Source organism: Mus caroli, unplaced genomic scaffold (genome assembly GCF_978045245.1).
Source record: "Mus caroli unplaced genomic scaffold, Mus_caroli_1 scaffold_12, whole genome shotgun sequence".
Lineage (NCBI taxonomy): Eukaryota > Metazoa > Chordata > Mammalia > Rodentia > Muridae > Mus > Mus caroli.
Window position 1 is genome coordinate 72,246,131 of NW_028227267.1, and position 26,709 is coordinate 72,272,839.

The window sequence follows — 26,709 nt, forward strand, 5'->3', positions numbered from 1 at the left end:
CACTTTGGGCTCGCTGCTTGCTAGGTGGCATGGCTGAACCGGCACCCGCCGTGTGGCCTTCAGCCCCGGAGCTGACTCCCGCGCCCGGGACTCCGAGCGAAGCTGCGCCGCCGCGGGACAACTGGGTGTACTGGGCCATGCTGCCGCCGCCACCACCTCCTCTGTCGTCCCCAGTGGCGGGCTCGGAGCAGAGTCGGAAGGGACAGCCTCACGTGCTGCCCCAGCCTCCCTCCGGAGCGCTTCCACCGTTCGATGCTCAGATTCTTCCCGCGGCGCAGCCTCCTTTCGATGCCCAGGCCCCGCCCGATGCTCAATCTCAGTTCAGCGGCCAGCAGGCCTGGACTTTGCAAGCCTCCACGCCTTGGTACTGGGGATTGCCTCCTAATGGTTTTCCCACGTACCACACGACCTACCAATCTCCGGGTAAGCTGCTGTTCCTAGTGGCCCTACTTTACTTTCTCTTTTTTTCCTCTCCCAGCTTTTTCTTTTTATCTCTCAGCTTTGCGCTGTAGTTTTGGAGGCTGGTAATGAGTATTCAAAATGTGTCTCACTAGGTTTCCTGCCACCTGCTTATCCAAAATTTATTAATTTAACCCAACTATAAAACTACTTGCATAGCAGTAAACAAAACATACAAAATTCCTTACCTTTTGAGAGCTTCCTATCCCCTCAGTGTAGGAAGACGCGATACAGGAGATAAAACTAGGTATTAGAAAGTAATGATTGTATGTATGCATTAGAAAAGGATTGATGGGGGGTGAAGAAATGGGTTGGCGATGAGACTCTATTGCTCTTGCAGAGGACCAAAGCTCGGTTCTCAACATCCACACTGGGCTCTCAACTGCCTGTAACTCCAGCTTCAGAGGAGCCGATAGCTTTCTTCTGGCCTCCAAGGGTACCTGTAATCCATGCTACCTACACATTTTTTGTTTTTATCTAAGAAAAAAATGATTAATAAACAATTGCACCTTTGCAATCTTAAATGAAACTCTCTTTTCTTTTTTAGTTACACATTCCTATTTTCCACGGTCACATGATGCAAAATTCAATTTGCCTCAAAACAGAAAACAGAAAACGAAGGTAATTCCAAGATGATAAATGTGGCCTTTTGAACTTGAATGTTACTGCTCTATATATTAAGTTGTAACTGTCAGTGTTTCACATCTGTGGTGGACATGGCGAGCTTTACTTGGGTAGTATGTTTAAGGAACTTATATAAGTAAAATGTTGAAACAAAATAGTATTGAAAAATAAATGATGAAATTATAGGAAAAGAAAGAACATTAAAACCATCTTACTGCCGGGCAGTGGTGGCGCACACCTTTAATCCCAGCACTTGGGAGGCAGAGGCAGATGAATTTCTGAGTTCCAGGACAGCCAGGGCTATACAGAGAAACCTTGTCTCAAAAAACCAAAAAAAAAAATAAAAACCTGTCTTAGTATACAGACATAGTAGAGGATTATGCTTACAAATAAATGTGAATGTTAAAACCAGTGAAGTTTATTTAAAACCTAGGGGTTGAAGAACCCTTTCACAGGGATTGTGGATCAGATATGCTGCATATCAGGTGTTTACGTCACAGTTCATGACAGCAGCAAAATTACAGTTATAAAGTAGCAGTGAAAGTAATTTTAGGATTGGGGGTCACCACAACATGAGGAATGTATTAAAGGGTCACAGCATTAGGAAGTTTGAGAACCACTGTTCAAAAAACTATGAAGATTGGGACTGTCAGCTGGAATTCTAGGAGAAGACTGGAAATCCCAAGTTTTTCTTAACTGAGTTGGAAGCCAAGCCAAATTGTAATGACAAATCTTTTATTTTTCATAATCTTGCTGTTTTTTGTTTTTGTTTTTTGAGACAGGGTTTCTCTGTTTAACAGATCCCTGGCTGTCTTAAGATTCAATTAGTAGATCAGGTTCAGCCTGCTTCTACCTCCCTTCTAGTGCTGGGATTAAAGGTGTGAACCCCCATGCCCAGCAATCTTGGCTGCTTTTTAGTGTAGAAGAATCTGTTAAATAAAAGCAGAGTGCCCCCCCCCTCCTTTTATTTTTCTTGTTAAATTCAAGCTATAATCTAATGTTTCTAATTTAGGAGAGTATATTTACCCAAGTTGTGTGCATGTCTTAAATTCAGACAGGATATATTGTGTTATTAATGTTTTCGTTCTGGTTGTAAGGTTTCCATCTTTTCAATACTGGGTATTTGTCATTGTTATGAAAGCCTTTTTCTTATTTTACATTTATTTCTGTTGGGAATGGGTGTGTATGTATGGAGTTAAGAAAATACCTTGCAGGTGTCAGTTATCCTACCATGTGGGTCCCGGGAATTGAACTCAGGTCCTAAGGCTTGGCAGCAGGTGCTTTTGCCTGCTGAGGCGTCTCTCTCTCTGGCTGGGCAACCTTTTTTTTTTTTTTTTTCAAATGAGGAATGGTGCCTGGTTATGCCTCACAAGCAAATGCTACATTAACACGGGTTTTCTTTATTATTTCCTGAACCTAACTTACAGGCCAGGTTTCCTCTTCTTTGTTTAAGTCACACAATTAGTTTAGAGTAAGTTGACTAGTGTCTAGAACATGAAATTAGTGTGTCCTTTTACTGTGAAAGCTGTGTAACTCATACTGTAAGTATTACAGGAGTACAACTTACCAATAACAGTCCATTTAATGTTAACAGTAGCATAACATTTAAAAAACGGAGAGTACTTCCTATGTCAGTTTCTAGCCTGGTAATATCCTCTATGAGATATAAGTACTTCTAGAACGTGACAGGTGCTGTATCGAATCTTCATTAGGTCTCCAACTTGAAATCTATTTATAGTTTGCAATAGCTCTTTTTAGATTTAAATTTTGCCTATTGTGCTTGAATTTTGCTATATTGATTTTTTTTCTTTTTTTTAAGGAAGCCTCCCCACCCCAGGGGTATGTTTTAAAACAAGTCGAATATGTATTCCTGGAGTCATTGTGTTTGATTAAACGGAGATTTCCCACCATAGTCTTACTGCTTCTTTTGCTTTGCAGAAAAGAAAGGAACCGGTTTTCCATTTTTTCTGTGATACCTGTGATCGTGGCTTTAAAAATCAAGAAAAGTATGACATACACATGTCTGAACATACAAAAGTAGGTTTTCATGGTTGTTCTGAACTGATACAGAGATGGCCTTTAGTTTGTATTTTTGGTGAAATAGCCAAACTTACTTTCCTCATAAGTTAGATTTTAAAGAACTGTTTGCTGGCTTGCTGCATGGGGACAGTACCTGGGTTTGGGGTTTGGGGTGGGGAGCCCACTGCTTCATGGAGAGGAGGAGCTGTGGCAGCATTTGCATATGTGCCCCTCCATGGCTACCTGGGAGGGAAGAGAGCTGTGCCTCCCATGTGGTCGCCCTGGGAGACTCTGAGTGCCTGCCCTCTGTAGCTGTCTTGACCTGCAGCTGTACCTTGTGATGTGTCATTACTTGCTGTCCTCTAAATACAGACCAGACGCTAAATGATTTTAAAATGTAAGCCACTTAGAATGCTTGAAAAGGTTTTGTGTTTGTTTTTCAAAGGAGTTTCTTGGTTTGGATAGATTCATTCTGAGGAGTGCTTGTCACTGTTCGGAATTAGGAACATTTAACTTCACTCAAACAGAGGAGGAAGTGAGACTGGTGGCTGCGCTGCTCACGACGGGGATGCCAGTCCTTTCTAAGTGCAGCTCTGTGTCAGAGTGATCTTGTTTGCTAGTGGCCTGAATGAAGGAAGGGTGTAGCACAGGTGGAGTAATTGTTAGACCAGACTCTGGAGAGCCCTGGTGGTGTGGATCATTTAACTGTCCTTTTGCTGTTAAACTTTTCAGTGCCCTGAAGTAGATTGCTCCTTTAGTGCACACGAGAAGATTGTCCAGTTCCATTGGAGAAATGTAAGTTCTTATGGCCTTTTTCACCCTTTTAAAATGTTTCTCTGTGTATGCTAACAATTAGTAATATCCATGCAGGGTTTTCTACTTTGTAAGGAAGTTTTATATCTCTTACACTATTTTAGTCTCAAACCATGCAAAATAGATAAATATGGACTTCTCCTGACAAGATTGGAAAGAATGAGTTGCCTGCTCAGAACTGATTCTTGCACTTGCAAGTTGTGTGCTGGCTTTTCCTGTACCATGCTTCTTAAAATGACCCTGTCTGTGGACGCTGACAAGGTGGCTGGGCAGTCGAGAGCTTGTACTGTCCTTTCAAAAGACTCAAGTTCATTTCCTATCACCCACATTGGACAGTAGACAGCTGTCTGTACAGGATCCTGCTTTGGGGATCCAGTGTCCTGGTGTCTTGAGGGCACACACATGAGCACACATTAGAATAAAAGGAAAAACTTGCTTCAGCTGTCACCTTCAGTTTTTCTTGGTAAGTTGGTCACTTGGGTGTGTAATTAAATGTGTTATGTATCTGTAATAAAAATTAAGCTGCTGCCGTCCATCGATAGCACTGCTCTAGCTACATGAGAAATGGTGCTCTTCCTTTAGAGATGAGAATGAGTTAGAATGAGAATGGTGGCTAGCTTAAGATATGTTCTGCTTGTAAGTTCAATGTTGAAAACAATGTCACGGTTAGTTAAGCTCCCAAGCATGCTTCCTGATGTTCAGCAGGCTTTCTGCCCCTAGATGCATGCTCCTGGTATGAAGAAGATCAAGCTAGACACTCCAGAGGAGATTGCAAGATGGAGGGAAGAAAGACGAAAGTGAGTAAAGAATTGTGAACCAATAAATAACTTTGTTTTACTGGGCAAGACTTGGGTGTTGCAACATAATGGCCAGGCTGGTCATGATGAATCTGAAAAGAGAAGTGTGATCTTTATAACACTGCATTCCACTGAAAGGGACTGAGTCTCGTTTTGTGTTCTTCAATAGTGGTTCGTTGTGACAGAGAATGGTGTTAGTTGATGGTTTAAAAATAAACATCTTTATTAGATAGTGAAGTTCATTGAATTATTTTACAATGGTGATACTAAGAAAGAGAACTGCAAGTTATATTGTATGAGGCTATTGAGTATAGTTTGGAGAGATTTATAGGAGCTTTCCAGTTAAATAACGGATATACTACAAAGGGACTCTGAAAAGAGTCCATGCCACCTACTAAACGTTCAGTGGCTGGGGAAATAATGGGCTTCTGATATTTAAAGTGCACAGTACATTGCTATGTTTACTTTTTTGTCTGACCACATAGCTGAATGATGTTCTCTGCTACGCAGAATGGGTACAGTGAACAAGATGGACACGTGCTTGTCCTTACCTGTAGAAAGTGCAGGGCTCATTCCTGTGATAATGTTTAAGAGGTGTGAGCCTTACTGTGTAACTTACGGCTTTGCATTATATTAGCAGAGATGGCATAGTTGATGTCTGGCTGCAGTGTGCTTGGGAACAGTCTGCCTGGAACTCCATTTGACTTCCTCTCACGTGTTTGATTCTGTAACAGAAGACTGGGCTAGAACTGTTAGATTGATGGTGCACTTTGAGAAGCAGTTATTACTGTGTTGGTTTGTTTTCTGTTGCTTTGATAAAATACCCATAAGCAACTTAAGGAAGTTTAGTTTGGCTTATGGTTCCAGAGATTTAGAGTCTATAATAGCAGAAATGGTGTGGCAGGCAGCAGGCAACTGCCTCGGGGAGCTGGCTGATCACATTGTGTTGGTAAACCAGGAAACAATGTGAGCTAGAAGTGGGGGTAAGGCTATCACCCCTGAAAGTGAGCTGCCGGTGACATACTTTGTCCATCAAGGCTTCATAACCTCGTCAAGCAGTGCCACAGTTAGGACTCAGTGTTTCCATACATGAGTCTTGGGGGGCATTCTCAGTTAAGCCACCGTAGTACTGTTCTCTAGAACCAAGCTAAGGGAAGTCAGACACAACAAGAGCTCATTCACTTGCTTTAAATGTGTTCATTTGTAGCATTGGGATTGCACTTAAGGCCTTGCTCTTACTAGACAAACATTCTGCCACCATGCCACAGTCCCTAGCTGTGTTAATTATTATTTTATGTGTCTGACAGTTTTGCTGGTATGTATGTCTGCACTACATGTGTGCTTAGTGTCTGAGGAGGCCAGAGGCGGCATTGGATCCCCTGGAACTTGGAGTTATCAATGGTTGTGAGCCACTATGTATTTGTTGGGAATTAAACCTGGGTCCTCTGGAAGAGCAGCCAGTGCTTTTAATCTCCACCAACTCGTTAGTTTTAAAATCGGGGACTGGCTCCAGTGCTCAGGCTCTGTTAACTCGGGCAGTGGCCAGGGTGTTTGAAGTCCTGGTCCTTCGTCCGTGGTCCTCTGAGTAGCTAGGGTTGCAGGTCCTTGCCCTCCAGCCTGACATGAAGTCAGTCTCAGAGTTTGAGGAAGCTACCTGAAACTCTTAACCACAGAGCATAGCTTGTAAATACAGCCACTATGTGGCTTCTTTATTTTTACTTCTTATGACACCACCTCCCCACAAGTACTGGGGCTGTTCTGTCTTTGCTTGTCTTTGTTATGTGTTGATTAGATCTTTCCCGTATTATTTTGTATAGAAGGATAAACAAGTAGTAACTCCACCTTCTGTCTGACACTCAGGGTTTGGAAAGCTCACAGCACGGATAGTGAAGGTAGTTCCCTGGTAGCCGGGATAGAAATGACCTGTTGGACACTAGCTTTTCTCTGTGGTAGTTGGATGACTTGGAGGCTGCTGGTCTAGTTCAGTGGTGCTGGCTTTCTTTATAAATGTTGATTCCTTTGAGGGATGTGAAATGGCTTTCCATCCATAGCTCTGATGGTTGCAGTGAGCCCTTCTGGTCTTCACAGGAGCCTCATCAGCATCTGAGCTCCACTGTTCCATTTTTCTTCCCTCACCTGCAGAATCTCAGCCCTGACCTGCTTTCTAAGCTCTGTTCAGAAAGCCACACAATTGTGATATACTCTGCAGGTGAACTGGTGGTGCTCGCCCACTTGAGGGACTGACTAGACTAGTGAGGACCTCAGTGTTTTCTTGGTTCTCCTGTGGTAGAAAATGAGATGTTCATTTTGTAGTTGTTATTCTGTTACACAAATGACCGGCTGTACAATTGCAACATTTGCCAAGCTCATTTTCTCTTAGCTAAAGTGTTGAAACTCTTAGAATACTGGTAATCACGATTCTAAATGTGGGCTGTCCTTCAGGTAAAACATTTCTACATTATTTCAGAGATTTTGGTATCGGGTAGACTTTTTGTCTATGTCACATGGCCTTTTAGACCGTTTGATGACTTTTGTGGGTTTGTTTTTTGTTGTTGGTTTTTTATTTTATTTATTTTGCAGGTTTTTCTTTCTGTTTTTCTATTTTAAGACAGACTCTTACTAAATATACTAAATATACCCTGGCTGCTGGAACTCACTATGTAGACTAGACTAGTCTCCAACTTATGACAACCCTCCTGCCTCAGTGTCCCAGGTATTGGGATCACAAGCTTATGTCACCCATCAGGGCTGAACTCCTTCCTCACTTGTTCCTTTTGTTGTGATGCTGCTTCTGTCTCAGAGGGGGACCTTCTGAAGCCCTTCATACAGGCTCAGCGACCAGACTTCTGCTGCTTTTGGGGTTTTTACAAAAACACCTTGGCCGTCTTTAAATACTGTGCTGTGTCCAGTATTGTCCCATTTTGGAGAGCTATTTTGCATTTTGTGTTCTTGAATAAGTTAAGTATTGGACCAGTAAGTACATCTTTTACATGGTTGTTTATGTCACCCAGTGCCATAGGTAGAAGTGGTGCATGTGATGTATGTAAATGGGGCTTGAAATTATCTATTTATTTATTTTGGTCTTTTGAGATAGGGTTTCTCTATATATCCTTGGTTGTCCTGGAACTCACTCTGTAGCTAGCCTCCAACTCGGAGATCTGCCTGTCTCTGATTAAAGGCGTGTGTGTGTGTGTGTGTGTTCCTGGGGTGGAATTCAGGTTGTCAGTCTTGGTGGCAATTGCTTTTATCCTCTGAGCCATCCAGTTGGCTCACTGCTGTGGTTTTTAATAACAGATTCTTATCACTAGACAATCAATTTAAAAGCCTGCATTCTTAAGTGGCTTTTCTCTCTATGAAGGTGAACTTTGCCCCCTTGTGGACAATACAGCAAGTGATTCAAGGAAAAACAGTCTCTGGTGGAAGCAGTGATTGTCAAGTGCTGACACGAAATCTTAGACCATTTGTTAATGGAAACCGTGTCTTTTACTAGTTTCTTGGTAATATTTATCTTGAAGGTTAGAGGTAAAGATTTTTAACTTATTGTACATCTGTGTCTATATATGTGTATGTGCGTGGGTATGTGCATGCCAAGGCAAGTGTGTGAATGTGTGAATCCAGGTCAAAGGACAACTTAGAAGTTGATTTTGTTTTTCCACCGAGTATGTTGCAGGAATTGAGTCAGGTCATGAGACCCAGCCACAGGTACTGTTATCAGCTGAGTCTTCTCATAAGCAGGCATTTTATAATTGAGAAGTGAAACATTTTGCTGTTTATAGCTAAGATTCCCAAAGCCAGAGACTTTCACTCTGATGGGAAATAGTGAACAAATATATGAGGTGCCTAGAAAGGTACATGCGATTGAAACACTAACAGTAACAGGTGGGGATAATACTGCTTAGCCAAACGGTTCTTTCATTAGGCAAGAGGAGGCTTTGGAAAGTAGATTTGTTTGGGAGGGCTTGCTGTGAAAAGTGAGCTACCCACCCTGCACTCCACACCTAGGCTATCATACGCATAGCAAGTAACTATTTAAACACCGTTGTATGGACACTGTCACAAGTAGCCATGGAGAGTGTGCCATCCTGCCTCGCCCGGTTAAATCAGGCCTCCCCTACCACTTAGCAATTGTGGATCTGTACTGTCAAGTCATGTACGTGGCACCATGCAGCATGTAGACTTCTGAGGCTCAGAAGTCATGCATGTTGGGTGTAGTACTAGTTCATTCTCATTTCAGAGTATTTTTCTGTCCCGTTGTATCGCTCTATCAATCACAATGATTTCTTCATCTCCCACTTGAGAGGGGGTGAGAGTATTTTGGCATTGCTAAAGCTTCCATAAACATTTGTGTGTGAGTTTGTGCTTTGAATATAGGCTTATGTTTGTATTGGATAAGTACCCAGAAGTGATGTTGGGTGGTCATGCAGTGATTATATACTTCACTTCAAAGGAAGCTGCCAAACTTGGTTGGGGAGAGGTTTGAACTCTAGCGTTGCTGGTTGACCTAGGGAAGCATTCAGAGGAAGAGTCTGCCTGAAGGTCTGCATCAGTTAACCGTGTCCTCCAGGAGCCTTGCGTCCACGTCTTACTTGAAAGTGGCCCATCCTTCTTCCTAGGATAAAACAAGCTCAAGGCACTGTTGCTGCTGCTGGCACTGGGGAGACGGCACTGCTCTTCACTGCCTGTCCTGATTTTGCCTGACAGAAGGTTCACATCTGTTCTCATATTACTCCCACACTCTAGACAAATAACAAAGGAAACAGAGCCTAGTTTTCAGCTTCTCATTAGGGAAGCAATAGGTGTGCGTCAGCTTTAAGTAGATTTCCATGCAGACCTCATTATCTAGAAGTAGACTGTGTTAGTGGGCGTGAACTTGGAATGTCCCCCAAACAGAATTGCCAAGAGGGAGAATATACAGCTGTGTCTTACTGTGCGTGGTGACACAGTTTTAAGTTGGTTGTGTTTCAGAACTATGAGTGAAATTCATGGGCAGCCCCTACTCTCTAGAATAAAGGAGGGCTGGGACAAAATTTTCCATGCTTTCCGTGACTTCTCTCACGTAGAACTTTCAGTGTAGATTGCAGGTATTCAGTGACCATCGTTGGAAGTGCTGGAAGAGAAATGGGTGCAAGATACTGAATGATGAAGTGGAACTAGGGACTTGTGAGCATGAGGGGTGCCAGAGAGGACACAGGAGTGGCGGTTTGGGGTGACATTTATTCTACCTGCGATGTTAAGTGTTCTGTGCACCTTTTAATTCATCTGAGGTTCTTTCACATCTTACTTCTTGGGTCTTGCCCCTTCACGTACTCAGGAGTGTTAGTGACATACTCATTAGCAGGATAGGGAACTAGGTGTGGGATATATGTCGGTAGTCCTGGTGTCCAGGAGGCTGGGGTGGAGTGTCTGACCTTGTGCTGCTCTGCCTGTAAAATATAGAAAGCGAGGCATTTTTAGAAAGGGAGAAATGGGGTAAGTTGGCAGGAAAAAAAAGACATGGGAAATATTTTCTTTACTTTGGTTCATTTGATAGATTTATAAGACATGTACTCTAATATTAAGCAGTTTAAAATATTAAATTTTATTTCTAGCTATCTATTCTCAGCTTATTTTATCTTTATTTCTCAATGTGTATTTTTAAAGAACTGAAAGATTCTTAGATTTGTTTTATGTGTGACTGGGTGTTTGCCTGTGTGCTTGTTGTTACCGCTTGCTTCCCTAGTGCCCAAGGAGGCCAGATGAGGATGCTGGGTCCCCTGCAGCTGGAGTTACAGTGGGTTGTGAGCCATGAGGAATTAAACCTGGGTCTTCTGGAAGAGCAACCAGTAACGGCTGTGCTATCTCTTCAGCCCCAATTTACTTTATCTTTAAATTTTCATTGTATATATCCATATAACATCATATTGTGTTATATTCAGACATTTCCATGACAAGTATGTATTTTACATTGCATCAGTCTCAGATTTTGAAGAGTGTACCCTAAAATGAGTGAATTCCACATTGGTACAACAAAATGCTTTTTATTTTGAAGGTTACTGTTCTTGTGAAAGGTGCTCTTCTGGAGGAAGCCAGTGTGTGTTTTGGCATAATAGAGTGCTAACATCTGTGTAGCCATTCTGCTAGAAAAGTGAAAGAGACCCTGGACTATGGATTTAAAGCCAGGAAAAAAAGTTACGTCTTTATGTTATTTTTCAGACTAACCAAAGTTGGAGGGCCCTCTGTGCTTACAAAGTAGGAGAGCCTGTCTCCCAGGGCAGTGTCCACTAGGTGGAGCTTTTCTCTTCCCATCCTCGCCCCAGTCTGCTGTTCCCAGCTCAGGCTGAGTTCCCTGTCTACCTCTTAATAATGGGTGTGTGTTTCTGACGTTCAGAAAGACTTTGAAATTAAACTACAGTGGCATAAGCTTGTGTTAGAGCGGTTTTTAATAGAGAGAGAGAGAGAGGAACTGTGCTCTGTCTGGAATAGGCCCAGGAGAAGCAGTAAGAGTAGCAGCAGTTTGAGTGCAAGGAAAGCGTTGGCTTACTGTGCAGAGGTAGCAGTTTCACCCACTAGTGGACTCCATTCTGTAAAGACATCAGTGGAGACCCAGGGTAGGCAGAGACATGTCAGAGGCAGGGAACCCAAGGATAGGAGACAGGAGGAGGAAACAAGGACAGGCAGGGAGAAAGGGTGATTATAGGGTTAAAGAAAACAGTAGGACATGGAAAGTCTCACCTTTCACAGTGTGTGGCTTCCCAGTGCTGTCCTACAGCAGAAGACACTGCACTAATGCACAGAGCTGCATACTCTAAGACATGACTGTTATTCCCCCAGGGACGTTTGCATGTTTGTCACATGTACAGTAGGACGCTCAACTGCCCCCTTTGCGTGGAGGGCATTGAGTAGCCTTGAACTTGGTGCTGAGCCACCACAGGGCCTGTGGTGTCTGGCTTCTCTACATCCTGTGTACAGATGGAGAACGGCTGTCGCCCATTCTCCCTGAAGGCTGTTCTCTAAGCATTTCTCACATCTTTTACAGGCTGCCATGCAGGGCATGGCAGGGATTTTGGTTTCTTTAAAAAATACAAAGAGCCCACAAAGTAGCTAAGGCCAGCTCCACTGCCACAGTGCCTGTCTTCCTACAAAGGCTTTACTTTCCCCCCCTCCTCATCAGCTTGGAGTTTCTTCTGAGCCCCTCCAAATTTTATTTTTCCTCAGCATTGTCCTGAATGTCAGGGAAGAGGTCACACTCATCCAAGTGCCAAGAGTCCACTTTGTGAAACCTTAGGTCATGCTTGCTTTTCACGAGTATCTGTTGTTGTCAGGTCCTCATCTTGTATGACCTTGCTCTTTGCCTGTTGTGCTTATTCATAGCCCGTGCAGTCATCATCTCTTCTTTATGGACGGCTACTATTTATAGCTGGGTGCATGCTTTGCATTGTCCTTAACTGAAATTCACTGCCTTTCCCCATTCTCTCACCACTCCCCAAAGCCATTTCCAGTCTTGTCTCCAGACTACAGGATAACTGACAAATAGTTGTCACTGTGTGTGCTCCACGAACTGATAATGTGGGTGTGTATGTTAGTTTAGTGCTAGTGACGGTCAGACCAAGGGCATGTGCATGCTAAGCATTCTCCCTCTGAGCTATGTCCCCAGTCCAATGATAGATGGAAGAAGTGGCAGAACTTTAGTTGGTGTTTCTGATGATCATCAGCCTGAGTGGTGAGGGCTGTGTTTCCCTCCTTCATGTTTCCTATACTATGAAGATTTGTTTCATTGCCAGATTTCAGGGCTAGCATCTACATACATCCTGTGCTAAGAAATAGAATCAGTGGTGTGCATTGCCTAGGATTCTCATTCATTCTCTCTCTCTCTCTACTTTTCTTTCTTTCTTTCTTCCTTCCTTCCTTTCTTTCTTTCTTTCTTTTTTATTTTTTATTTTTTATTTTTTTTTTTTGGTTTTTGGTTTTTCGAGACAGAGTTTTTCTGTGTAGCCCTGGCTGTCCTGGAACTCACTCTGTAGACCAGGCTGGCCTCGAACTCAGAAATCCGCCTGCCTCTACCTCCCGAGTGCTGGGATTAAAGGCGTGCGCCACCACGCCCGGTTCTTCTTTCTTTTTTAGACAGGGTTTCTCTCTATATCTCTATAGCTCTGACTGTCTTGGAACTCACTCTGTAGACCAAGCTGGCCTCAAAATCAGAGATCTGTCTGCCTCTGCCTCCTGAGTGATAGGATTAAAGGTGTGTGCTACTTTGTCCAACAAAGTGGTTTATTTCGTGTGTATGAATGTTTTGCCTGCATGTATGTCTCTGCACCATGTGTGTACCTGTTACCCAGGGAGGTCAGAAGAGGATGTTGGGTTCCCTGAAAATGGAGTTACAGATGTTGTAAGCCACTAGGTGGGTGCTAGGAATTGAACCTGGGTCCTTTGAATAACAGTCAGTGCTCTCAACCACTAAGCCATCTCCCTAGCTCTTTAGAACTTTTCTGTGGTTTGCTATCACCTGTTGGATTGAGTACAACATTGTAGGTTGATCCTCCTTTGGCAACTCAGTTCCCTGTAGGTAATTTATGTTTTATATAAAATAATTCCCTGGTGGTAGTGGCCACTCTTTCTGTGATCTTGAGTTGTTTGTATTACTTAGCTTACTGAGAACAAACTCGAAACCTTTCCACCGAGTGCTCTCTGTTGGCACTGTTTCAGACCAGTTGCTTTCATGTGCATTTCTTTGTGGATTTCATTTTGAAATATTTCACCCCACCCAAAAGAAAAGTGTACTCTCCTGGGTGCAGCTACTCTTAGGCTTTTCCTGTCCTCCTTAGTAGACTGTTGTTTGAGAATGTCTCTTATGGTGGTGACTTGGTGTGGTCATGGTGTATCTCTGCAAAAGTAATTGGCTAGGCAGGTACTTTCTCTGTGTGTGGGTGCATGCTAAGCAGAGACGTTAGAGCAGTTCGCAAGTGCTGCGTGAGTTAGGCAGTTGTAATTCTAGCACACACTCCTTCCCTGGGCGCAGAGTTGTGTGGACAGCTGAGAGAGACACTGACACATGAACTGCATTTTCTCTCTTAAATTTTAGAAGCAATTGGAAGTTTGTGATGTTTTAACATTTTTTTCCCCTAGAAACTACCCAACTCTGGCCAATATTGAAAGGAAGAAAAAGTTACAACTGGAAAAGGCAAAGAGAGGAGAAGTGTTGACAACCACACAGTATGGGTGAGTTCCTGGACGCTGTCTGTGTGCATCCTCCGTGCTCCTTCAAAAGCATGTGTGCGCTGCTAGTCAGCACAGGTATGATAGGACTGTCTGTACTGTGGGCACACTGCCCTGTGCTCCTTCAGACAAGCAAACTCTTATTTGGATGTTTGTAGGAAGTGTAACCAAGGATGCCCCACAGGATTGTTTCAGTCAATCCCCTGTTGTCATTCAAGCAGTTAGCCAGTTGCTTATTAATAAAAAGTAGATCTGTCATACAGCCAGGCATGCTCTCCTGTCAGTAAAATGTGAGGTCTCCTTTCCCTCCACTCTCACTTTTTTTTTTTTTTTTTTAAAGATTTATTTATTTATTATATGTAAGTACACTGTAGCTGTCTTCAGACACTCCAGAAGAGGGAGTCAGATCTTGTTACGGATGGTTGTGAGCCACCATGTGGTTGCTGGGATTTGAACTCCTGACCTTCGGAAGAGCAGTCGGGTGCTCTTACCCACTGAGCCATCTCACCAGCCCCCCACTCTCACTTTCTTGTTCAGAATTTTTCCATTTTATTCTACTGGCCTTACAATTTACATATACAAATCCTATATGCACTACTTGATGCTAGCGCACTCTCTCTCTCTCTCTCTCTCTCTCTCACACACACACACACACACACACACACACACACGATCTGTCTGTCTTTCAGGGCTTGGTAATGTTACTAACAATATCCAGCATCTTATTCGTTTGGCGAAATACCACTTCAGGTATTTGTTTTTAAATTTTCTTTTCTAATTATGTGTGTTGAGGGGGCTCTGAATTGTGCACATAATTGCAATGCCTATAGAGGCTATAAGGGGGTGTAAGATCTCAGGAATTAGAGTTAAAGGCAATTGTGAACCACCCAGTGTTGATCCTGGGAACTGAACTCCAGTTCTGGAAGGGACTGATGTGTTCTTAATCACCAAGCCGCCTCTCCAGCGTCAGAGGGCTTGCTGTCCTTAATTTTCAGGAGTTATACATTCGGTTGCATACATGTTGACGTGGAGTGGCTTGTGTACATTAGGGGTGTGCTTTTAACTTTTCTTGTAACAGGAAGTGCTTGTCACTGGTATTGGGGTCAGGATGGTGTCAGACACATCTGCTGGTGGTGACACAGGTCAGACACAGTTGAGGACTTGGCAGCTAGTGGCTCTTAACCCTAGCTGCTTACTTGTTAGGTGTTCTTCGTTATACAGAGCTATCAGGCATCATTGTCCTTCTACTCAGAGGACCTACTTGAGTGTTCCTTAAAGAGAAGATCTGCTGAACGTGACATACTTATAAATGCTTTGCAAACCTTGAAGCCCTTAAAAACGAGTAATTTTTTAATGAAATAAGAATGGGTGTGTTTTATAAACTCTTAAGACATGCTTACATACAATCTGAGAATGCCACACGCTAAGAAAATCTGCCAGTGATGACACAACAGAGCCCTATTTTAGGAAATACTTGTAGAAACTTGTAGCTAGAAGTGAATGAGACTTACGTTGTGGGGTGTGGACCTTAAAGTCTGGGTCTTTCTTTCATTTGGGTTCTTTATGTCTTAGGGAATAAGTGGTCAATTTAACATCCATATTTCTTTTGCTCCATTTTTTTTCTTACTTCAGCAAAATGAAGGGCATGTCCAGACATTCACAGATGGCAAAGATCAGAAGTCCTGGTAAACATCATAAATGGAGAAGAGGTGGGGCTAGACAGAGAGCTGTCGTTGGACTAGGAAATCATGCCAGAGATTCGGAGCCTGAAGTTCCGTCCAAGGCTAATGTAGACCCTCTAGGTGCTTTGATCCACAGCGACTCTGGTAAGCTGAATGGGAGATAACATGAATACACACGTGTGTGCATTGAGGTAGATTGGATGGGGAGGGGTCTTGGCAGAGTGGAGTGTTGGGTTAAGTACAGTGGGATAAGATTAGGAGGAATGGAAATAAAAAAGTAAGCACAACTAATAGTAAGGTACTTGCCGTGCTCCGTGTGCTTTGGGTGTGTTACCTCTTTCCCATGGAAGGGCCTTTTAAGCAGGTGGTATTCTGATTTCCATTAGAGAGAAGACCTCAGGACCAAGCAGTTCACTTTACTCACACTGTTAGCTGCTGCAGAGCCAGAACTTGAACGGAGGGATCTGACTCCTAGTTCAGCACTAGTACTATACATGTTCTCTCATAAGGTCTGAGTTTGTCTGGAAAATATTGTGAATATAGGAGCTGAAGATGTGGAAAGGAGTTTAGACAGATCCTTTCTGGCTACTCCTGTAGTTCAGTGGAGGAACTCTTGTTTGGCCTGCACAGAGATCCACTCCAAATAAAAATAAAACAAGCCGGGCCGTGGTGGCGCATGCCTTTAATCCGCCTGGCACAGCACTTGGGAGGCAGAGGCAGGCGGATTTCTGAGTTCGAGGCCAGCCTGGTCTACAAAGTGAATTCCAGGACAGCCAGGGCTATACAGAGAAACCCTGTCTCGAAAAACCATTAAAAAAAAAGGATTTTTCTTTTGCTCCCCAAGATTTTCTACATCAGAGCCACTAAGGAAACATCTTAGCTTTCCTTAACCGTCTGCTTCTGCAGACTCTCTCTAAGGGTGATGTCATTGCTGAGCTCCATTTCTACCTTCTTTCCTAGGGAGGCTATTGAATTATTAATCTGCTGCAGCAGCAATGCTTGATAAAAGTTGAGTACTATTACTGTGAGTGCCAACTGAGGGGTGGAAGCCCCTTAGAGTTTTCATATAATTCTTAGACTAAGAGAGAGGTGATGTGAGGGCAGCAAGCAGAGTGGAGCTCTACCTCCCTGGACAGCAGTCCTGCTGCTGGCATATATAATAACTTAAGTTGACTCTGTGTGTAAAAGGTAGGTGTTAAAGTCACGAGAATCATTAATGCAGGTGGTGGTTTGAATGAGAATGGCCCCTCTGACTCATAGTTTGAATACTTGGTCCCAGTTGATGGGACAATTTGGGAAGGATTAGGAGGTGTGGCCTTGTTAAAGAAGGTGTGCCCTTTTGGGTAGGCTTTTAGGTTTCAAACTCCTTCTCCTCCCCTCCCCCACCCCCAGTTCTCTCTGCCTCTCACTTGTTTGTGATGTAAGTAAGCTCTCAGTGTTTCCTGCATGCCTTCATTTCACCATCATGGACTCTGAGCCCAACTCACGGCTTTCTTTCCTAAGTTGGTTTGGTCATGATGTTTCATTACAGCAACAGAAGAGTGCTCATCCTTAAATCTCTTTCTTAGAATCTGAGAGTGGAAAGCAAAGTTCCTATGTGAGGCGCTATCTGTGTGAATTTACTTTCTCTGTGGATCTCTGGCTGTTCTGGAACTCACTCTGTGGACCAGGCTGGCCTCAAACTCAGAAATCTGCCTGCCTCTGCCTCCCAAGTGCTGGGATTAAAGGTGTGCGCCACCACCGCCCAGCTGTGAATTTACTTTTTTAAGTATAATGCTTTTTTCCCACCAACAGTAACCAACTCAGGGCCTTAAGTGTGGTAGGTGGGTAATGTACTACTAAGCTGCACTTTGTACACATCTGTAGGCTGCAGTTTCTTTAGTCAACTTATAAATCCTGGGCCTAGAGGCAGTATTTTGTTCTCTGAAATTTGATTTCATGATCTTCTTTGGTAATCTGTTTATACTGGTATTTTTATTTCAGAGACTGGGTTTAACTGGTTTTGTATTGTTTTATTTTTCCTGAGTTGTTTTATTTGTTGGAGTAGTGCCTTTGACGGTCTTCAGATTGGGTGCTAAAGTGTTTAGATGAGAACTGGTAGGCAGACCCCACAGACATCGGGAATAACTCCTTTCAACTTCTCACTGTCTTATTTTCGAGATAGTTACTGTAGATTAGGAGGAGGGGGCTTGTTTTTTGAAATAGGGTTTCTTACTCTGTATAGTCTAGGGCCTTGAACTTCCCAGTTCTGCTTCTGCCTTCTGAGTGTGTAAATTACACATATGCACCACCATGCCTGGTGTACTTTCAAACGTTATTACTTGTGACATGCCTTTTAAATATGTAAGAGAGATAAGAGTCGTGTGTGTACATTAGTTTTCACCCCTGTCTTTTGGGGAGGTGAAAGGTCAGGTTTGTGACCCTCCTAGAACAGTTAACACTCACGCTGTGAATTTCAAATACTTTTCTCCTGAAACTAGACTCTTCTAGAGAAATAGAAACCAGGTCAGAAAAGCACGAGGTCAGCCTCGAGCAGCTCATGGAGCATGAGAACATACAAAGGTCACAAGTGTAGCACATTCCGTGATCCCAACACTGGGAGGCTGAGGGCCTGGGCTGTCCAGTGAGAGTTTGTCTTCAGTAAATAGACAGTGTAGGACAGAATGGGCTAAGACATGCTCAGAAGGGTGCTGTAAAGGATTCTCAGTGGCTGAAGTCACAAAATAGTAGTAAATTATGGCCATCCCTCCCAAAAGTAAATAGCCGTGAATCTGTACTGACTTAAATAAGTATTTGAATAAATAAATATGAAGGAAAGAGACAGATTTTTTTTTAATTGTGTGTGTGTGTGTGTGCGCGTGCATGCAAGCACGTGCGCGCATGCAGTACCTACAGGGCCAGAAAAGGTTGTTGGGTCCTCTGGGCTGAAATTATAGACAGTTGTGGGCTACCTTATGTGGGTATTGGGAACCAAACCTGTTCTCTGCAAGAACAGCAAGTGTCCTTAACCACTGAGCCATATTTCCAGCCCAAGGCATTAGTGCTACAAGTAGAACACAAAATGAGAGAAATATAAATAACCATTAGAACACCTTAGTGATAATTGTTTAAAGATAATTATATTGCTTGAGGGCACCTGTTCTTCAAATACTTATTAATTACTGTGTTTTTAACATATGTCTAACGTTCTTTGTTACTTTTTACTTGAGTAGATACTCAAATTTTAATGTAGACTGGTAACTCATTTCAAGGAATGGAATAATGGAGAAGGAAATCATAACTTTATAAAAATAGAGAAACTAGATCAGTCACTCAGAAATTAAATAATAAGTCCGTGACGTAGTGGACCTCTGATGAGCTCCAAAGAGCTTATCCTTTGTGTTATCTGTCAAAAACCAAACAAAACCAAACTGCTGTGGGTGTGTGGGGGTCTGTCTCTAGAATCCTAGCACTTATGAAATTGAGGCAGGAAAATTGAATAGCCATATGCTATCTCAGGGTTGATAAGACCTCAGTGAGGTCTTGCTGTTAAAGAATACAACATTGGCTGTTCTGTGTTTGTTGTCTGTCTTTAGGCTCTGGAAGAGTTACTGTTGTCTGGTCTCATTCAAACAGTGGAGGAACAGGCTGCTCACATTGTGGTAGACTTGCTTGATTTGCTCATAATGTGCGTATAGAAACTGTGTTCCCTTTCTCATTAGTATACAAGACAAGTTGGTCATCTGGCTTGAAATCAGTGAGGAATCTTAAAATATTGATAGCACATCAATATTTGGTATTTGGTAGTGTTGGTGGTGGCTCTGTCTTCACCCTTCCTGTGTGCCTTATGTGCAGGTGCAAGGCCAACCAACATTCACATGATGACATTCCTGCATTTCCCAGTAACAAGTTTGGATTCCCTAGACTGGCTTCATGAGCATTGACTGTTCAGTCTTGAAACACTTCCTATTGGTTAGGGGCTGAATTTGTTCATTAAGTAGACAAGTTGCTTATTGTCTTCAGTCCAGCTTTGTTTTTATGGCTTGTCTAGATCAGAGCTAATGTTTTAGAACTGCCAAAAATGAAGGTAACAGGTGGTGACCTGGGGTCCGTACAAAGAGTATTTCTCGGTTATCAGTAAACGCTTTACCTTTGACAGGCGCTTACTTGCCAAATCATCGTGCTGTCTTGTTGAACTACGTTCTTAGAAGTTTTCAGCACATTTATTTCAACTAACTCATTGACTAAATCATGGAATGCTTTGAGTAAATTGATTTATTTCAATATTGAAAGTAAAATTTTTATATTATATTTATTCCTAAATCTAGTTTTCCAGAGTTAATGATCTTGGCAGAATAATGTGAATGCATGTTTTGACTGTCCCACTACCTGTAAGTTAATAGCAGAAACTATGTAATTAAGTTAATTGAGGAAAGGCCCAAATTCCATGACCTGCAAAGCATGGTAAGTTAGCTAGGCTGTGTATGGTTAAATTTCTCCCTGTCTCCATTGGAGTAAAGAGCGCCTTAGCGTAAGATTTAAAACAAGGACAGCTGTCAGCCCTCCCAACATTATTTTTTGGGAAAGGTTAAAGGAATCCTCAGAGATGACTTTTTCTTATTTCACTTACAGATGAGAAGACGCCAGCTTTCTTTTTGATGGTGGCAGGCACTCTGGGCTCCCCTCTGTGAGTCACTGTTCTCTCCCCTTCTGTTGCAGAGTCTGATAAGGAAGAGAAAGTGCAAAGGACTGTAGTGCCCAAGGAAGTGACACCAGCCTTGTGTTCACTGATGAGCAGCTACGGCGATGTCTCGGGGTCAGACAGTGAGCCAGAAGGTAAGGTGGAGGCGACTCCTGGGATTTTGCCTTTGGTTCATGCTGGGCAGTGCTGTATCAGCATGCAGTATACCCTGTTTTTAGGTCCCTTGTTATGTTTTTAGTGGCTTTGGTAAATGAATAGCATTCCCAACACTCAGGAAGATTAGAAAGTTTGGTCATCCTCAGCTATATATAGTGAGCTTGAGGCCAGCCTGGGCTACATAAAACCCGGTCTCTAAAAATAATGAAATGAAATTTAAGTCTGTGTGGGTCAGTGCTGTTTATAGCATACATTTATTAAGCTATCTCACTTGGAATGCACAGTGACCCTGATCTTGTGCTTGCCTTAGCTTTAAATAGACAAAGTGTGCAGAGGCCCAAGGTCCATGTTCAGTGTCTTTCTAAATTCCTCTGTCCCTTTCTTTTTGAGATAGGGTCTCTCACTGAACCCAGACCTTATCAGTTCATCCAGGCTGGCTGGGCAGGTAGCTTTAGGAATGTCTCTACTCTGAAGCACATGCTACCACACCCACCTTTTCCCTGAAGGTCATGGTCAGGCTTGTGTGGCAGGCCGTTTACCTTCTGAGGCTCCCAGCCCTCACCAGTTTGCTGTAAAGGGTTAAAGAAGTGGAATCCTTTCATGAACCTGAGAAGTTAGTGATGCATCTCTTTTAGGGCCACATACTCAAGCTGTGATAGGCTATTGATCTGAGACAGTATTGATTTAATCCAGGATTTGCATCAATAACGTAGTATGTGCTTAGTGAATACGCCAGTGTTCTGTTATTGGCAAAACCTGGACCTGTGGGGTCATTGACTTTAGGCTTTTCCTACTATGTGTTATGTTTTCCTACTATGTGTTTGTTATGGAGAGGTTGTGGGCTCAAAATCGGAGCTGGGCTAGGAGAAGAGATCAGGTGTTCGTGCGAAGGGTGTAAGCGAGGAAGCGTGGCGCTCCCGTCACAAAGTTGGCGCTTGAATATCTGTCCATAACACGGGGGCTTTTTCATGTAAATGGCCTATGGGCTATTCAAATAGTTGCTGGCGCTCACTTGAATTTTGGAATATAAGCTACTTTGGCTTTATCAGAGTGTTCCTTAACAGGTGGTGGCCTTTTTAAATTTTAAGAAAAACAGTATTTATTTCTTACTCTTGTTTCTAATATACTGATAGGTAAATGAAGTTATTCTGTACGCACGTATTACATTCCCTCCCTACCAGCTGTATTAATAACGTGATAAGGAGGGAAACTGTTAACAGGTTACTGAGTCCCATAAAAACAAGCTGAGCTAATGTTTCCTTCTTTCCCTCTGAAGATGAGACATTTAATACTCAGCAAACTCAGGTCTTCCATTTGAAGCTGCCACTGTTTTTAAATTGGAAGGAAGAAAACAAGAGGCTTTGAAAATCTCACACCTCTGTTGTATGTGTCATCAGGGTTAGAGAGGATAAGTTTGTTAACATTCGTGTGTAGTAGAACCTATGTAAAAAAATCTAGGTTTGGAGACTTAATAGGTGAAAGAAACCAACTATGTCACATCCCCTGTAGCCCCTGTCTGCCTGTCACGTGCTGTCTTTCTGAACAGAGAGAGGCTTAGCTTCTTTTATAGTAGCAGCAAGTGTATGTATCAGATTTTTATGTGGGTTTGTTTTGACTAGAGGTCCCTGCTTTAAGGAGGATACCTTTGTTTATTTTCTTAGATATCAAGAAGTATTTTATGTAGTTTGAATTTAGCTTCATCAAGCTGTCCATTCACTACCAGCTGTCTAGTGTTAATTCTTCTTAGGATGTGTAAAGAAGGGCTCTCAAGCAAGGCTAAAGCCGTGGAAGGGTTATGCTTGATCTGGGGCTGCCAGAATTAAGAATAAGGAGTGTTCCAGGTGCTTTGCTCTGCTGCTTTTCCTGGCTTTATACAGATCCCTTCAGTTGGGTTCTTTGTTTGTTTTGTTTTGTGCCTTCAAACTGGCTCAGCTGTGATTACAACCCCAAGCTGAGAACTGATACAAAATGCCACAAACCAAGGAGTGGTCTTAATTTAAGAGGATAGCATAGCTATAGCTAAAACTGATTTGATATAGTGAACATTTTGTTAATATATGACAGTTAGCTAAAGATGTTAGAACCCTCAGGGAAAAAAAAATCTAAATGGTTCAATGTCCTCATTCCTTAGCAGAAAATTGACTGTCTAAGCTCTGAGTCATCTGACCTATGTGTTCCTTGGCTGAGTGATCAGTACTTGAAGGTTAAGTTACTAACAGAGTGATAGTAACACTGTGCCCACTGTGCTGAGCTCTGCCGAGTGCTCCCAGAATTCTAGCCGGTCTGTTTGATGGTTCTTGGTCTCTTTCCTCTTTTCCTCATCACTGAGAAAGCATCCGTCACGTGGTCATGGCAAACGCTCATCCGGTGCTCACTCTGCCAGGCCCTGTTCTACTGCTACACTCGGGTATCAGTACCTCGAAACCTCAGTGCCGCTGTGCTCTCAGTGTGTAAGTGAGAACCTGAAGGCAGAGAGCAGCTGCTTGCCAGCAGACCCTTGAGTGATGTTGATTTGAGTGCAGCAATCCAACACACAAGACTGTGCTCGAAATACAGACCCTAGAATTCCTCTGAGAGATAATTTCCACATTTGGTCCTGTATAAAACTTGAATATGGACAGTATTCCTTTATTTTTTTATTGTGTGTGTTTGCAGGTGTGCATGAGTGTGTGTATGTGTATGTACACATGTATATGTTTATGTACACATGTATGTGTACAGAAGACAGTTTATAAAGGTCAGCTCCCTTTGTGTGCCATGTCACACATAGGGCCTAACCTCAGGTCCTCAGGCTTGGAGACACTGAGCCGCTGGCCCTTGCCTTCTTTCCGTTTCCTGAAGTTTTGAAAACTGTTGTGAGGCAACACCTCACCCTGCAGGTCAGGCTGGAACCAGCAGCTTCCCACCTGCCTTCTCCAGAACTGGGTGGACAGATGTGGGGCGAGGCGCCTGCTCCGCTTCATGTTCATTATAAATTTAGCCCATTAGCATTGTAAGCTGTCTGTCATCCCCTGGCAACAGCCCTTGCCCTGAAGTCTGTTTCTCAGATTGGTAGAACACGTGTGCTGCGTCTCCGTCCATCCTGCACCTGTACTGTTGGACCTGCTGCATACAATCCATCAGTTGTGGGCTTCCCTACAGTGCCTGCATTTCTTAGAGTCAGGCAGTTGAGCCTTGTTCTTACTATTTCAGGTGTTTGGGCCATTCAGAAATAGCTGTCTGTTGATAAAGCTTGAGATGTGTGCAGGTGTGCTTACATTTTCTCTCTTATTAAAAATTCCACCCGCCCTGCCTCGCTGCTATTTGTTTAAATGGTCATTGTCTTTCTTTTTTTTTCTAAGACCATCTTTACGTTTATGCGCTCATGTCTTGTCCCCTGGTACTCACTGCTCTTTTGAGTAGCTCCGACCTTCTGTCTTAAGTGAGTGCTTTCTGCACTCTCTGAGGCAGTCTCCTTAATCTTGTTCTGTTTTTTATTTCTTTGTTTTGGTGTGAGGGGTGTGAGCTTCCGTTGTAAAATAAATTACTGAGTAATCCAGAAAAGAAAAGAGTAGTCTGAGCGGTAGTGGCGCAGCTGTACTCCAGTGAGCAAAGGCAGGCTGATCTCTCTGAATTAGAGGCCAGCCTGGTCTACCAAGCGAGGTCCACAACAAAAACTCTGTCTTGAAAAACAAAACAAAAAGAATAGCTACTGGGTAGCCAGTATTGTGGCTGGGAGAGTGAGTGTACCTTTTGGTTGTTTTTAAATTGTTTACCTGGTTTTTACATTAGAAACTCCCATCAAGACTGAAGCAGAAGTTCTGGCAGAAAACCATGTTCTTCATAGCAGTCCTCCCAAGAGTCCAAAACAAAATGTTCAAACAACTAGTAGAACTGTCTCAACATCCAAGTGGGAGAACCAGAGGAACGGACTCAGAAAGATAAGCCTTAAGCGGAAAAAGAGCCACTGCCACCCATTATTTGAACCAAGAACACATCACCCGTATCTCCTGGAAATGGTGAGAGGTTTTTGTTCATGTTGTGTCCTAAAAATGGGGTCACTGGAGTGCTCTGTGTGTGTGTGTGTGTGTGTGTGTGTGTGTGTGTGTGTGTGTGTGTGTTTTCAGGCTACGTGTGTTCTTTGGAGACTCGTCCATGTGCACGTCTTGCACCTAAGGCTGCATTTGGCATATATCTGGTGTTGAGTACATGCAGGACAACAAGTTTTCATCACTGCCTAACACCAGTATATTAAGTATAGATTTAACTGATGTGTTGAGGTTAAAATTTTCATTGGAAGCACAGCTAAATACAGTGGCAAGGTGAAGCAAATGGAAATAAATCATTTTCTGTTTTAGAATACCAATGCCTGTTGAGAGCTGCAGAGAACTGGCTCAGCCATTTAGAGCACTGACTGCCCTTCCAAAGGGCCCTGGTTCAGTTCCCAGCACCACATGCTCGTTCGCAACTGTGTGTGACTCCCATTGTAGGGGACCTGATACCCTCTTCTGGCTTCACAGGCCTCAGGTGCACATGCATACATGCAGGCAAAACACCCGTACAGATAAGATAAAATGAATGAATGAATGAATGAATTGTTAAATGTCAAGACAGGTCCTGAAGTGGCCTACTGTAAGTCTCATTTCCTTGCCCTTCCTCGCCCTGCCTTTGTTTGTATCTGACTTCTGCTTTAACAGTTTCATCAGCGTTGCATATCCAAACACTTAACTGCACACTTGAAGCTGTAAGGAAGGGGGAGTTTGTCTCCCTTCTGAGTAATAGGAATGATGATGCTGTTGAGAGGGAAGGATCCTCCCATGTGTAAGGGAACCCCTAACCTCATCAGTGCTTATGCAGCCGCTGGGGTGTCCTGTCTGTCCTGACAGGATCACCTGCACACAGCTGCTTCGTATTAAATGGGACCTAGAATATACGCCGTGGTGTGATGCTTACTAGATATAGCCAGATGCAGTTTTCAGTTGTTTATCTAATTCCAAGTTAAAGGTGATGTTTCTAATCTGTATGTTAGATACCAGAAAAACATCTAGATGAGATAAAGTCCCTTTTGGCAAATAACACTATTCCCTGGTCGTGTACCTTTGTGGCTACCAGGGGAATGAATCTTAGCTTTCTTTCAGTTGTGATTTCAAAAATGGGGAGATATGAAAGTAGGTGTTTCTAGAGCTAGTTTCAGCTCTCACTGCATTTGCCACACTTCGTTTTTATCATTTATAGACTTGGATAGACTTTGGGGGATCCTCTGTATTATTTCTTACTGACTTTTAAAGACTCAGTCAGGCTGCCGGGGAAATCCTGTGCTGAAGTGGGGCCCTTGTCCGAAGGAGCCAAGTGCAGGGAGAGCCACACCATTGAGGGCATGGTGGGACTTTGAGAGGAACCATCGTGACTGTAAATCTGCTTTGCTACTCTGCTGTGTGTTCCTAAAGAGGAGCCAATGTGAACACGTGTGCTGCTTAGGGAGCAGGTATCTATCTCAGCTGTAAGTCAGAAGGAAGGGACGTGCATTTACTATTGTCTTCTGATAAGTCTGTCTTACTAGCCTGTGCTCCGTCTCGAAGGAAGGGATACTTAGCATTTTAGGTTGTGTTTCTTGGTCTCAGCTTTTAAATAGCTAATCTTTTTAATTTACATTTTAGCTTCTAGCTCCAGATATTCGACATGAAAGAAATGTGATTTTGCAGTGTGTTCGATATATCATCAAAAAAGACTTTTTTGGACTTAATACTGATTCTGTGAAAACTGAAGAAGGGTAGCTGTCTCCCGTTTCCACTCTCACCTGTAAAGCACCTGAGAGAACACCGTCCTTGAGGAAGGAGAGAAAATCAGCAACTTCTGCAGCCGGGATCAGTAATTGAACTGGAAGCCTCATGGCTGTCATGCTGGATTTTAAGTCTGTCCTTAGGCTTTATGCAAATAAATGCATAGCTGGTCTTTTTTTACAGAGTGTGTCTGTGTCATTGGGGGGTGGGAAGTAACTGAGTAGGCTTTTTTTTTTTTTAAGATTTATTTGTTTATTTTATGTATGAGTACTTTCTCTGCATGTACACTTGTGTGCCTGAAGAGCGCATCAGATCTTATAGATGGTTGTAAGCCACCATGTGGTTACAGGGATTTGAACTCAGGGCCTCTGGAAGGATAGCCAGTGCTCTTAAGCGCTGAGCCATCTCTGCAGGCCCCGATGAATGAGGTTCTTAAGCTTTCCACTAGTGACCTCCTTTTATCCAAGGAATCTATGACCCCAGGCTTAGATAAGTAACGAGACAGGTATACAAATCAAACATTACTG

At 43.0% G+C, this 26,709-nt stretch overlaps 1 protein-coding gene across 1 annotated transcript; it reads left to right on the top strand.

The window, feature by feature from the left end:
- The first annotated feature begins 8 nt into the window (after positions 1-8).
- Nufip1 (nuclear FMR1 interacting protein 1) lies at positions 9-26,364 on the top strand. The gene is made up of 10 exons (XM_021182112.2): positions 9-423; positions 1,007-1,080; positions 3,022-3,120; positions 3,835-3,897; positions 4,636-4,712; positions 13,815-13,907; positions 15,537-15,730; positions 20,285-20,401; positions 24,195-24,421; positions 26,060-26,364. The coding sequence occupies exons 1-10, from the start codon at positions 30-32 to the stop codon at positions 26,174-26,176; spliced, it is 1,455 nt and encodes a 484-aa protein (XP_021037771.1). The 5' UTR covers positions 9-29; the 3' UTR covers positions 26,177-26,364.
- The last annotated feature ends 345 nt before the right edge of the window (positions 26,365-26,709 follow it).